The 14,804-nt window shown below is 37.3% G+C and overlaps 1 protein-coding gene across 1 annotated transcript in view; it reads right to left on the bottom strand.

The window, feature by feature from the left end:
- The window catches only part of LOC111836379 (adhesion G protein-coupled receptor F4-like), a 135,374-nt gene that overhangs the window by 114,987 nt on the left and 5,583 nt on the right, over positions 1–14,804 (bottom strand). Inside the window, exon 7 of the mRNA XM_072703096.1 lies at positions 1,368–1,520. Within this exon, the coding sequence (XP_072559197.1) occupies positions 1,368–1,520 (153 nt within the window). The remainder of the gene's footprint in view (positions 1–1,367; positions 1,521–14,804) is intronic.

The raw sequence follows: 14,804 nt of genomic DNA, 5'->3' as shown, positions 1-14,804 counted from the left end.
GGATCGTTCTTACGTGGCTGTGGTTGGCAAAACTGTCCATCAGACGGTATTCCATTGATGCATCTGCATGTGCCTTGAATGATGTCATCACAAGGGGTGTACGCAAGACAGCTGTCGTTCAGCCAGGCAAACTCTTCTTCGCACACGCACCGGAATCCAGTACCATTCGGGTAGCAAACTGAGGACGCAAGAATGAGATAGTCAGCTGAAAGCAGTGGGTTGAATTTATTCATATCAGCAAAGTTATGTTTTTCCTTTGGTGATGAAAAGAAGAATTTTTTCAAATGTTTGTAAACCATCAAAATTATTCCTAAGTGCAGATAGAAGAACATGTTTCCTCCCACTTAGAAAAAGTATCTCAAAATATCCGTTGGATCACTTGAAAGAAATTGTGAAGAGACAATCTCCGAGCGATTGCTTTTACCTGTTGTTAAGTTCACCCCAGTTATTTCAATGGTATCAGTCAGTGGATATGGGAATGGTGTTGTTGCAAGAAGGTTCCTCAGATCATTTATCACTGCGATATCCGACACGGTCACCTCAATATCAATGTCATAGTCCAATTCAATTCTGGTAGCTGTATGATAGGCAACACGAAAAAGTTACACACACAGAACGTCGATTATACTTGAAAACAGAAGCCAAAAAGTAACTGTCCGTTATGTCATGAGGAATTCTACACAGCGGAGGACACTAAGGCTACTTTTTGATTTGCCATGCTACTGAGAACAGGAAGGCAGTTCGGGTCTGAAATTCTCTTTAGTCTAGGTTTGCCGTCACAAGACATGTTTGACTACGAGACGTCTACTATGCCCATTCATTTCCCATCTTCTTCTTCTCATGCAATATTGAAACCATAAAAGATCCTAAATGTTACAGGACATTTACGAAAGTATTACCTAGAAATGCCTCTGATTCAACAACTGGAAAGAACGATATTAGAATAAAGAAGAATCGTTCTTACGTGGCTGTGGTTGGCAAAACTGTCCATCAGACGGTATTCCATTGATGCATCTGCATGTGCCTTGAATGATGTCATCACAAGGGGTGTACGCAAGACAGCTGTCGTTCAGCCAGGCAAACTCTTCTTCGCACACGCACCGGAATCCAGTACCATTCGGGTAGCAAACTGAGGACGCAAGAATGAGATAGTCAGCTGAAAGCAGTGGGTTGAATTTATTCATATCAGCAAAGTTATGTTTTTCCTTTGGTGATGAAAAGAAGAATTTTTTCAAACGTTTGTAAACCATCAAAATTATTCCTAAGTGCAGCTTAACAACAAAAACTTTTATCTGTGTCTTTCAAAATTTCTTTTAGGTAATTTGAAAGAAATTATAATGGACTAATATCTGAACCATTGCTTTTACCTGTTGTGATGTCGACCTCAGATATTTTAATGGTATTTGTGAGTGGATGTGGGAATGGTGTTCCTCTTAGAAGGTCCCTCATATCATTTACCATGGCAATATCTGAAACTGTCACTTCAATATCAATGACATAGTCCACTTCAATTTCGATAGCTGTAAGAAAAAAGAGAATTACTGAGTGATTAATTCATCCATTACTTATTTGAAGATCAAGGGCGGCTGGCGTTTACAAAATCCTGGATGTTTGAAGGTACATTTTACAATATGAGAAGAATAGTGATCATTCAAATATTAAATAAAATCTATCTTTATGTAAATATAAAATTTTAGGAATTAGTTATTTTAGCACTTTTTTTTTTTTTTTTTTAAAGAAGTATAGTTTTTCTTAAGAATACAGAAAGTACTATTGTATAAGTTGCCTTTGATTTTACTCCATACCGAGAAATCCATTTATATTTATCTAAATTTATTGAATGTTGAAAGCTCAGAAAACAGAATCTTTTACAGCATGCATGTGAGATAATGTCTGTGTTATAAAAATGAATAAAGGCGTGATTTGTATTGCTCCATCATCTCTTGATACATATTTTCATTTCTCTATCATCTCTTGTGACACAGGCTAACATTTCAGAATCCCTTTCCTTTGAGTGAGGGAGTACAGTATTATCTTACCGTGTGAAAATCAATTATATATGGGGTCCACAGATGGTGTCCCATTATCCGTGGTTTCAACCATTCACGGTAGTAAAACGCATCACCCATGGATAAAGGGGGACTTTCATAAATTATGCTTATAATGTCTTATTAAGGTTAATTTTGGTGTACTGTGTTCATGTGGGTTATTATACGACTTAACATTTTTATAGGCTTCTGCTGGAAATGAAGCTGGTAGAATAAAATGCACCAAACATCAAACTTTCATTAAGCAAAAAAAAATTTAATATAATAAATATTATCTGGCGAAATGTCTCTGCATACATGCTCCCCAATTTTTCCCAGAACCGTACTTCAGAAATTATGTCTTTAATGATCATTGAATCTCATTTATAATGGTCAGTGTGTACACATGTCCTTACCTTGTCTGTTTTGCCTGAATTCCTCTGTTGGAATGCTGACATCCAAGTTTGTTACCTAAAATGTATACATTTGGTTTATGCTTCAAAACACAAATCCTTTCTTAATGATAATCCGGTAACACTTTACTTGAAGCAGTCTACATAAGGGTGACATGTAACCTCCATAAGAATGACATGACACATGTCATGCACATTAATGACACATTATTGATGTTTATGACTGTTGTCATAAACATCACTGTTGTCATAATGTGTCATTCGGTTTTTGGACCTGAGTGACACATTATGACAACAGTCAGAAGCATTATTAATAGTTTTTATTTGGTTAACATTTTTTTTTTGGTTGGTTGGCTGGTTGTTTTTTTATCTTAGTTATTTATTTCAATTTATGAAAATGTTTCCTTTCAGTTTTAGTTTTTGTTGACCATAATAACCCTGCTCAGCTCTGAGGGAAATAATCGAATCCTTTACTCTGAAGATCACCCAATTAGCCAATTAATATAGTATTAAATATCACTAGCGTCAGCAAGTTCCCTATAACGCATTGACGTATTACATTTGTATAATACCAAAAGACAAAAAGAAAGGATGATCCTAAGATATTCTCTGAGTATTGATTCTATACTTTCATCTACAGGCTTGTGGCTGAAACTTGACTGTTGACAGGACACAGCTCACAGTTTTCCACACCCCTCAGTTCCAGCTGGCAGAGTCAGTTTTCAAATAGCACTGCAGGGCAACGGCTGTTCTCTGCCTTGACCTCACTGTGGCACTTATACATTTACTTACTTCTTATTTAAAGTTTTATTATTATTTTGAGGAATAATTCTAAAATGAATGCATTTAGTGTAAGAGAATTCTTTAGTGTAAAGATCACTTACCCGGGAAAGATAATCTGGGCTTTCCATGAGTTCCTCAGTTCCAAAAATTTTGCATATTACCATCAAGATGGTGATTAATGACAACTTTTGTATTGCCATCTCTAGATCAAAATAGAAACAAAGTGTTTTACATTTTTTTTCAAAGCTTAGTCATTTTGAAGTTAAATCTTCAGCAATTAAAATTCACAGAAGTTTTCTTTAGTACTGCTTTCACATTATATTTGATGATTTTTTTTTGTATTTCTTGTCCTCTTAATCTCTGTCCAGTAAGGAAGATAGATGTTTATCTGTATGAATCTTTACTGAAACATCTTCACTCTAATCATAGAATGAATGATAAGGTCACCGCACGTCACCCCTGATCAAGGTCTATCAAGGTATTTGTCTTGACATCTGCTTCCTGAATATTTCTTACACAGCTGTCATTTCTATGTTCACTGAACAACAGGAAGCAGATGATACAGTAGATTAGGAACTAGACTTTCAGATAAAAATGTGTCATAACAGGTCATATGCATGCTTAGGCTTCTTGTGCTATTAGGAAGGTGTGTTACATCAGTACATCAGGAAAAGTTATGACGAAAATTCTAAATGTATGTAAAATGTAGCTGTCGGATATTTAATGAGACAGATGGAATTTGAGAAAGTTTGAGCTCGAGTTCAATTGTCTTGCAGACCTTAATACCTAGTTATATGATTTAATTTAAGGCACAGATTGTCTTCAACAAATCCACAGTTTTATATATAAAAGTGTGGCATTCATTATACACTATATGGACAAAAATACAGTGACACCCATAGTAATTACAGGAAGAGGACACTTAAGCCACACCCACTGCTGACACACTGGTGTATAATTAATCACACAGCCATGCATTCTCCAGTATTAAACAATGGCGGCAGAATGGATGGTCATACAGAAGATGTTCGTCAACCTGGCACCATAATTGGATGCCATTGGACACCTTTCCAACAAGTCAGTTCTCCACATATCTGTCCTGCTAGAGCTGCCTGGGTCACCCACAAGTAAAGTGACTGTGAAGTGGAAACATCTGGGAGCAAGTTCAGCTGTGAAGTGGTAGGACACACAAACTCACAGAAAGGGACCTGATCACCTAACATCAATACCCAAACGTGAATGGCAGCAAATCCCACCAGCAATATTCCAGTATCTAATGGAAAGCCTTCCCTGAAGAGTACAGGCTATTACAGCAACTAAAGGGTTAACCAGCTTCATATTATTGTCCTTTGATTCAGAGTTAGATGTTGGACAAGCTGGTGTCTTGCTACTTTTGTCTATATACTATATATTTATACATTTCTGTGTGATTTATTGTGATGTTTGAAATGCATCATATAGCTCTTGTTCTGTTACTACACACACCTTGGAAACTCAGCTTAGTTGACACCTTCACTTGCATGGCTCTATTATGCTATTTGTCACACTTGTGACGCATCGCTTTGGACACATGCATCTGTTAAATAATTGTAAATGTACATTTACATCCAAGAACGGTTACTGTGTCCACATATTTAGCTGTCTATTACAAGTTCATATTCCAAAAGTCATACTGCTGCTTCCTTGCTTTGAAAAGCTTGGGGGATTGGCCCTGGGTATTTCTGCCAGTGACAGTTAGCTATGAGAGAAACACGGCAATTAACTAAGAGGGGATGTATTGGTAGAAGTGCACCTAACCTTAGAGGCATCCAGTTGGGCATGGAGAGGAGTCCTGGAGTAGTCTTGACATATACTGATGTGGATAATACCTAAATTAAAGAGTAAAGATATGAAATGTTGATATACCAAATTAACCATACTTTTGATACAAAAATTCATAATCTGAGAGATTTTATAGGTGGTATAACTGCTGTTGTCAGATGTGGTGGTTCCAGTGCTTTAGAAATAGCCACTCCCCCTTACATTTTCAGAAACTACAGCACTTTACAGAGATTGGTGCAATCAAATATATAAATAAATAAACACTTTCATTCAGTGATGAATATATGATTGAAAACACCTTGTTAATGAGAGGTCAGAAGACAATGGCCAGAATGATTAAAGGAAATTCAAGTTTATTTGTATGGCATCTCTCATGCAATTTAAAGTTCTTCACATTAGAAGAGACTGAAAGATACTAAGTCCAATGCTCAAAAAATAACTTATAATGAAAAATATGGCATAGAAGAAAAAACATATAAAGTATATTACAATTGAAAGAGAAAAAAAAACAAAAGCTACATAAAATATAAACAAATTGAATAAAGTGCAACTTAATTGTGCTCGATAATGAATGCAAGAAAGAGGGATGTTTTCAGTTTTAATTTGAAAGTCTCTAAAGTAAGAAAACATCCAGGATCTTATGGAAGTTGTTTCCAACAATAAGTGGGATGATATCAGTACAGGACCTACTGTAGCCAATACGATGCCCTAGGTGAGCATCACTGCTGGCGCCACCTATCTGAGGCCAAGTGAAAGTGGCTGGCAAGTCAGTGCATCCTCAGGAGTCAGCGTCCTAGGCGGTCACCTATAGGATTGTCCAGTCCTGCATAAAAGCTAAATGCAGCTTCACTACATTGCGTTCTGACCCTGGTTACTGCTAGCTGACACGTCCATGTTGATCTTAGACGGCTAGTGGGTTATTCAAATTTTCAGTGTATTTTGGTCTTGGCCAGTTGACTGAGTTTTAATCAAAGAACAATACTTTAAGGTCACCTCCATAACTAATTAGGAGCATGTGGAAAGGTCAATTGTATGGAGAAATGTGCAGTGCTTAATCTGTAAACTCTGATGTGCCAGAGTTCATAAAGAGAACAGGCAGGCCACTGTAACCATCATTATTAGGACCTGGAGCACACTGACTTTGAGTGCAGTTACTAGTGCTGCTAACTAATTTTCAGGGGCAGTTGCTAGAGGCAGCTCAATTTGTTGCTAAAAGTTGCTAAATGACATCATGATATCAGTACATGTTGGCGTCATTACGCAATGATGCAATATCGTAGCATTATGTATATTACTGACATTCAAATTGATTGGTCATTTTGATGAAAAACATGATTTAAAATTTGTTAAATATTCTTTTGTATGTTTATCACTTTTTATCTTTTAAAAATAATAATACTCAAAAAGAAAGTGTGTGGCTATGTTAATCATTGTTAATCAACTTTTGTTGTATATTTGCAACATTTTTACAGAATTAAGGAAGCAGCAAAAGACTTTCTATGAACACTGTTTTATTTTATTTTTATTTTAGGTTTTCACAATTGTATTTCTAGGGATACACTGAAACTTAGCTAGCTAATACAAAATGTTGCGATGTAGTGCTGTTCACTATTTCCATGGTTAAAGTGCAGTGCACAAGAAGTCCAAAGATAACCAAATCATTCATTTAGCTAAACAATATTTTAAAACAGTAAAGTATTTATTTTATTTCGGTATTTTGGAAGCAATATTTATTGGGTAAAGCTTTACATTAACTGCACCTTCATAATGCTTTTATATTGCATTCATAAAATATTCAGTGCACCTTCATAATTGTATTCATTAAATATTCATAAAACATTCATAAACATCAGGTATGTATACCTTAACATCCTAACATCCCTTAACAGCTGTAATATAATAATAATAAACATTATAGTTGTATAAACATGTAATGTTTGTTATTAATGTATATTAAAGCTGTTAAGGGATGTTAGGATGTTAAGGTGTACTTGCATGCTGCTTATGAATGTACTATGAATGCATTATGAAGGTGCATTTAATGTAAAGTGCTACCATTTATTGTTCTCATCTGGTTGTAGTTTTATTTTATTTTCGTGTCTTTTATTTAATTTTATGGAAATGTTTAATGATAATGACGATGCTTTGTGTACTGGATGTATATATTGCATACTTTTGTTAAAATTCTTATTGCCACACTTGACAAGTATGACTTCTAACAGCAGCTTTGCACTACAGCGCTACCCCAAGCCTGACATCAAAGTGCACGATCGCCTGGTGGTTTGGCACTAGAAGTATGAAAATTCAGCATCACAGACGCTCCAGCACCATGGTGAGCCCACTATGAAGTTAAGCATGAACTATGGTTCTGGCAGCAGCGGACTTGTACTGTGCCTTTAAAATTAAACCTGCGAGGATGTGACCAACTGGAAATAATAATTGCTCATTACAGTATGCAATCATCAACCACTGGTGGTTGCATATAATTTCTCAATAACCCCCTCAAAATCAGTTTTGATCTTTCATTTTCATTATTCAGTCCCTTGAGATTTTAACGATAACAACTTTGCTGTTTTCTATTTTTGTAAATTTTAGAGATTTTCGCTAACCCTAATTTTATTACTGAACTTATGAAGAAAATGTTAGTCTGATTTTTTTTGTTTATAACTTTCACTGAAACATCTTCCCATTATTATTATTTTATTACTGGTATAACTATTTTTTTATTAGTGTGTGGTCAAAAATAATAGCAAAAACAGGTTACTGGGTAAACTTTAAATTAACTGCACCTTCATAATGCCTTTATAATCTGCATTCATAGAACATTCATAAGCAGCATGTATGTGCACCATAGCACCATAACATTCCTTAACACCTTAGATATACATTGATGTATATGATTTTATAATCAAATAATTATGTTATTATGGACATTTAAGCTGTTAAGTATGTTTGGATGCTAAAGTATACTTACATGGTGCTTATGAATGTTCTCTGAATGCACAATAAAGGTGAGGTTAATGTAAAATGTTACTGATTATTGTAATAAAAATTCAAAATGAGCAGACTGCTCCCTGTCTTAAAATCTGAAGGAAAATGTAAATATTCTTTGAGGAAACACAGAATGCTTTAATTTATTTATCACATAAGTAACAGAAACCAGAACATGTGCAGCATTAAATGTTTCTCCTTTTGACTGGAAACTGAATTGGTGGCACAAGTTGGCCTCAGATGACATGGTATGTTGATGAAGACTAATGATGTTAAGAAGCTTTTCTTACCTTTCCTGTGCTCTTGATGTACTGTACTGCACTGTAATCTCACTTATGACACCTGTTGCAGGCTGTGAAGAGCACAGAAAGGAGACACGTGATTTTGTAACAGAGAGATGTGAATGACACAGAAAAAAACTTCCTCAAAAACTTCCTGAAACACAATAAGTATATGCCAAGAACCCATCCAAACTGGTTTTGTCATGGAGAGTTCCTGTCTGACCCCGGCCCTTCCTCCTCTTCGTTTGGCCAGCGGGTGTTGCTGGCCAATTTGCCTTTTCCCCTCTCCATAATACAATCCTTCTACCCTTGTATTTCCCTGTTCCCCAGACTGCTGAGTAGCCCAGTGGGCTGAGTGTGGTTGAGAGCCTGTGGACCTGTGGGTTTGAGGCTGGCTTTCCTTCATGTTTACTGTTTTCTGTTTTGGTTTTTGCATTGGGCCTTAGTCATTATGTATTACTTGTCTTTGTTATCTTACTAGTGTTAGATTCTATCTCCTAGCTTCCCTGCTAGTCTCTTAGTTCCATAATTAAGTTTCATAGTTCTGCCTATCTCCTGTTCCTGCGCCCTCTCTGATTGGTTAATTGTTTCACGTTTTGCTCATATTTACCCAGTTCAGTTTAGTTCAGTTCCTGCCTGCATTCATTTCATCAGTAGGTTGTTGTGTTAGAATGTGTGCGAGTAAGTTCGAGTTTCTGATGTGCTGCATTTGCCTGTGTCAGTTTATAGTTCTGTTGAGAATGTTTGGGGATGGCAAGGGAAGTTTACAAAAATGGATGTCAGCTGCAGACCTTGGATGCCCTTCATGAAGCCGTCTTCACCACATGGAGCAACGTTCCCCCCAGACTCTTTGAAACACTCGCATCAAGCATGCCTAAATGAATTATTGAAGTGATCATCAAGAACTGTGGGGCTACTCACTACTGGGTCCATTTTTGACACTTTTAGTTCTGTCTTTGGGTTTTTTTTGGGCTACGGTCTTAAACTTTTCATCAGCTGATGAGCAGCCTGTATGAGTTTAAATTCAGTTTTCAATAAATTGCCTCTATTTTTTGTGTCATGCTCGTGTTTCTATGGGCTGATATTTGTGCCACTACAAACTGAATATGAATAGTGTATATCTGACGTTGTTGCATTAAAAAACTGAATCTGAATTTATTAGTTTGAATCTGAATTCCAATAACTTGAAACTGCATTTATCCTACCTGGAAAATTTTCAGTTCGCAAATTCAATTTCAATTTATTGAGAAAAATAATCGACCGCAGGATCATAACGCAACTCATTTCCATGATTATGACAATTCTGCAGGTCGAGTAAAGTGGAGCGTGTGCCTGTTGTACATCTGCTTTTGTTTTTAATCTTGTTTAATGTTATCTTTTATGTCAATATTTAATTGTATATTGTCATGACCTGCTCGTTCGATACTCGTGTGTGCCACGCCCACCTCGTTACCTCATGTTGATTCCCGATTGTCATCACCTGTTGCCTATTGTTTTCTGCCTATCCTATGTATTTAGTCCGCATCTGAGTCAGTATTCCCCAGTCCGATCATTGACGTTGTCTGCTGTGAGCTTTCCTGTCTGCCTGGTTACCAAGAATAAACCCTCGTTTACTTGTATGCACGGCTCTGTCGCTTGCTTGACCGCCCGCAGTCGTAACATATATTCTGTATTTTATTTATTTTCTATTTTATTGTCTATTTTTGTTCTAGGTATTCCTCTTATTTCATTTTATTTCTTTCGTCTCTTTTTATCTCAAAACCGATCGTCCACTCCTTCCGTGTGCCACACCCCCCCCATTAACCTCGTGTGGAATCCCCGTGTGATCATCTGTTTCTGGTTGTTGTCATTAGTCCTCTGAATTTAGTCTGCGTTTCAGTTTGTTTCCCCAGTCTGGTCATTGTATTGTCCGTCTGCATTTTACCTACCGTACCTATAATTAAACGACGTATTTCCTGATTTTCCGTCTCTGCTCATGCTTCCCTGGTTTAATGCATAACAATTTCTGTAAAGGACTTTGGGCTACATGTATATATGAAAGGTGCTCTATAGATAAAAGCTGTTATTGTTGTAATGTATGCTTGGTGTTAATTCTAAAGATATTTATATTTACAGACCCTGTGTTTGTATGAACAAAGTCTAACATTTCTGTAATTTTGTGGACTGGCTTTTTTTTAGAAGTTGTGCTAAATTACATTTAATAATACAAGGCCAAGGTAGTCAGGCTTCAGTGAATATTATAGTGCAACACAAAATCCTTTTGCCTGCTTACAAATATAGATTTTCTAAATGGGGTAGTGAAATTATTTACCTGGTTTTCAGGTAGTAATAGGCTTTCATTCATTTGTCGTTGCCACTAACAAATGGTTCATAGATTACGATTTTTTTAGTTAGGTGGCTGAGTTCCCCAAGTTTATCGTTTTCTGTTAATTGGGTAGGACTGATAGGCGTAGCATTTATGAAGAAATGAAGACTCTAAATTTAGCTAGGTAATGGCCCACACTGTGAGTTTGGAATGAGGCGTTAGATTTAAGTTGTGATACACCGATGAGCAAAACATTATCGACATGAATTTCGTTGGCTATGTAAAAATAGTGTATGTCAACGTCTGAGATGTATTATACAGTAAACTAATATTTGTTACTTATACTTGACATGAAGAATGCAGAAGAAATGGGCAGGCATAAAGATCTGAGTGACTTTGACAAGGGCTAAATAATTCTGGTCAGACTGGCTCAGAGCATATAGGGTGTTCTTGGTCAGCCATGGTCTGAGGAGGGAAGAACCACAAATTGCTATCAAGGTGTTGGGCAGCTAAGAGTCGTTTAAGTGAGACGTGCATATCGGTTAGTCGATATGGTACAAACCAACAGAATGGCTATTGTGGCAGAAGATGGCAGCTAATTTTAATGATGATGACTCCAGTAAACCTTTCTTGGCCCAGGAGAGATAAGGATCTTCAAGTTCAGTTATAGGTGCTCCAAAGACCCAGTGGGCTACTACTGCCAGTAAAACTAATATTAATTAATAAAATAAAAAGTATAATGGAAAAATAAAAGGAAGACAATTTTCACTATAGTGCTTGACATATCCAAATGCAAGTATGCTCTGTGGAGTAGGTAGAGGGTGGTATGTTCCACACCAATTTACGCACGGTAAGAAAACAATGTGTCGAGGAAGCCTTATACATGTCGTCTGAGGGGTTTAGAACCAGCCCTTATAAAGTCTTCATAATGCCAAATACCAGTGCCACTGGCCTTAAATCATTGGTGGTGCTTGGCTACTATTCAGGTGGTTTTCAAATGGGGAGGGACCCTTTGTACTTGTAGGGACAGATTCTGAAAAAAACTCTCCCAGCTGATATGCACAGGCTCACAGCCACATTTTCCTCATGTTAATACTATTCTAACGCTGTTCTAATCTGACCATCAGAGATAAGCAGCCTGTTCGTGAAGGAACAATATAAACGTTCTGTGGAATCCATGGCGGAAGGTTGACTGTGATTTTTTTGACTGTCCATCTGGGCTGAAAGCCCCTGTGTCAAAGTTTTTATAAACGAGTTAAACTTGTATGACTTCTGATTTCCAGTTAGTAGGAAGAAAATGGCCGAGTACCTGCCACACTGGCTGAACGATCAAAAATTACCCAATTTCTCATCATGGGGAATCGCTCCCTCCATATTCTCCTATCTTGTCAAGCACTTTACAAACAGGTACATTTACAGGCATTATACAAGTCACTTGAGATGGCCATAAGGCGCAGGGATGTTGAATGTGAAGTTGTTAAGCAGCTGAGTGCATGATGTCACATGCTGCCTTTGCTGATGGAGGAATGTAACCAGCGGCAGCTTCCGGAGAACTCTTACGGTAGTAGAACGGTTTCAGACACATAGCCAACAGTTCAATATCTAGGCAGCAGATTTGTTCTTTCCCAGTAACATGCTTTGTATTACACAATCAGCAGATGATAAAAACAGCTATCCCACCTGATTTCGGTTTCTCCTTGTTTATTCCGTTCAGCATGCACAAACTTCTAGAATTGCTAGAAAATCAGCGGTCTGGTCGGCAGGTGTTATAACAAAAAATTAACATTGAATCACAATTGAACTAAAGAAATGATCCTGGATTAAGGAGAGCATAAACCATTCAGGGGGCAACACTGGACAGAGTGGACAATTTTGACACTGTTAAGATGATAACTCAATAAGTTTTATGAAATCTTTTTCAAACTTTGCAAAGGAATTTTATGGGTACCAAACTGCAATTGATTAATTTTTGAGACAGATCACCTCAAAATCCAATTCAATTTATTTTATATAGCACCTTTCACCCAGGAGTCACCCCAGAGTTCTCTAAGTGTTTGTGTTGCGATACATCCCTGCATCATTTATACAGAATAATTCAAAATCAGTATAAAGGGAGACAAGGAAATGCAATAGAGGCCAGATGAGAACAGAGGAGAGGAACAAAAAAATACCCCAAGCCTGCACCTCTTGCATACACTGTGCATACACTGATCAACCATAACATTAAAACCACCTGCTGAATATTGTGTAGGTCCCCCTTGTGCTGCCCAAACAGCTCTAACCCATTGAGGCATGGACTCCACAAGTCCTCTAAAGGTGTCCTGTGGTATCTGGCACCAAGGGATTAGCAGCAGATCCTTTAAGTCCGTCAAGCTGCGAGGTGGGACCTCCATGGGTCGGAATTAGTTGTCCAGCACATCCCACAGATGCTCAGATTGAGATCTGGGGAATTTGGAAGCCAAGTCAACATTATCAACATTATCTGTTTTTTTATGTTCCTCAAACCATTCCTGAACAATTCTTGCAATGTGGCAGAGTACACTATCCTGCTGAAAGAGGCCATTGCAATGCTGTACTGTTGCCATGAAGGGGTGGTCTGCAATAATGTTTAGGTAGGTGGTACATGTCAAAGTAACATCTACATGAATGCCAGGACCTATATTTACTCAGCAGAATATTGCCTGGGTCATCACACTGCCTCTGGTGGTTTGCATTCTTCCCATAGTGCATCATGGTGGAATTATTTATTTACTTGGCCAGCTGCAACAAATATTAAACTCACGTGCTTATTGTGCAATGAATGCATTGCTAAAATAAAAGAACAAACTGATATGTGCAAATGCTACATATTCCTCACCTGCTGAATTAAATTCCCACAAAACTTTTTTTTATTTTCAGGTGCTGCTAGTTGCTACAATATATTATATTTAATAGAGTTATTCATATGTGAAGTCTGATTTACTTTTATACAGGTCTGAGCTAGTGATGGTCCAATTATTATCGATGCTCTGAAGCATGTGTAGAGTACAGATGATGGCTTTTGCTGAAACCCCTTATCGATGCACGTATCGTTTCAAGGAGAATCACATGACCGATACAACTGAGGTGCCAGTCTGAAGTGAAACTTCATGTACCCTTGCGTGTCAGAGGTGTGTTGAGAGAGTTGTTGTTGGATTTCAGTGTCGAGAAATGGGGCCTACCAGCAAGACGAGAAGTTATCTTGTTTGGGAACTATTTGAAATTATATAACCTGATAAGGTAAATGTTGTTTGCAAATAAGTTTCCATCTGTTTTGCACTGCATAATTTTTCTGTAGTCACCAAGCATTAATTAAGTATCCTCATTTTCACATATATGTTATTTATATGGTCCTCAAAGTCATAATGGTGGAATGCAGCAAGGGATGGCGACTTGGACTTGATCAGCTCAGTTAGTATAGTAAAGGTCGTAACCCTTCAGATAAAAAGTAAAATCTTATTTCAAAGAGGCATGATGGCAGATGTTTTTCTTTAATCTAAAATTTGAGTAACATTATCTCCTAATCGCCATTTCACTGGCTAGAAACAGAGTGTGTGCTATCCTGGATGATGACTTAGAGGTGAAATATTAGATCTACTGCGGTTAAATCTGAAAATCTAAAGACTGTTCCACCAGCAAATCGTTGAAGTACTTTTTCAACTGCAAAGGCCATAAAGCAGTAATGGCATGGGTACTTTAGTTTATGTAGGTACTTCAATAGCAAAGGAAGGCCAGAAAGAAAACACAGAATGATGCATCTGAACACAAGAGCTGTGTTATGCAGGAAAGCAAACTGCGGAGTGACATATAAAATTAACCATCCCAGGGCGTGTTGTTGAGGACTTGACAAAAGCAGAAAACCAATAGTGCTTTTCTGAGACAAGGCTTTAAAGGGGACTTTGTGGCATTAAACAATTGAGGTACAAGAAAGAATCGTCAGTTACACAAATTAGAACGAGTGATTATACAGTAGATGGAATATTGAAAGTAGGTGGTAGACTTAGCAAGTTATTTTTACTTATTCAAGCAAGCACCTTTTTGTGCCTTGCACTGGTGCAAAGTCTGTTTTTTTGTGCTGTCAAAATAGTAAAATGGATTTGGACATGCCCATAAATGTTAATGGTATATGCGCTTTGCATTAGATCGTCAAAATAGAGCCCAGGGC

This window comes from Paramormyrops kingsleyae, chromosome 19 (genome assembly GCF_048594095.1).
Source record: "Paramormyrops kingsleyae isolate MSU_618 chromosome 19, PKINGS_0.4, whole genome shotgun sequence".
Classification (NCBI taxonomy): Eukaryota; Metazoa; Chordata; class Actinopteri; order Osteoglossiformes; family Mormyridae; genus Paramormyrops; species Paramormyrops kingsleyae.
This window is presented reverse-complemented; position numbering and strand designations above follow the sequence as displayed.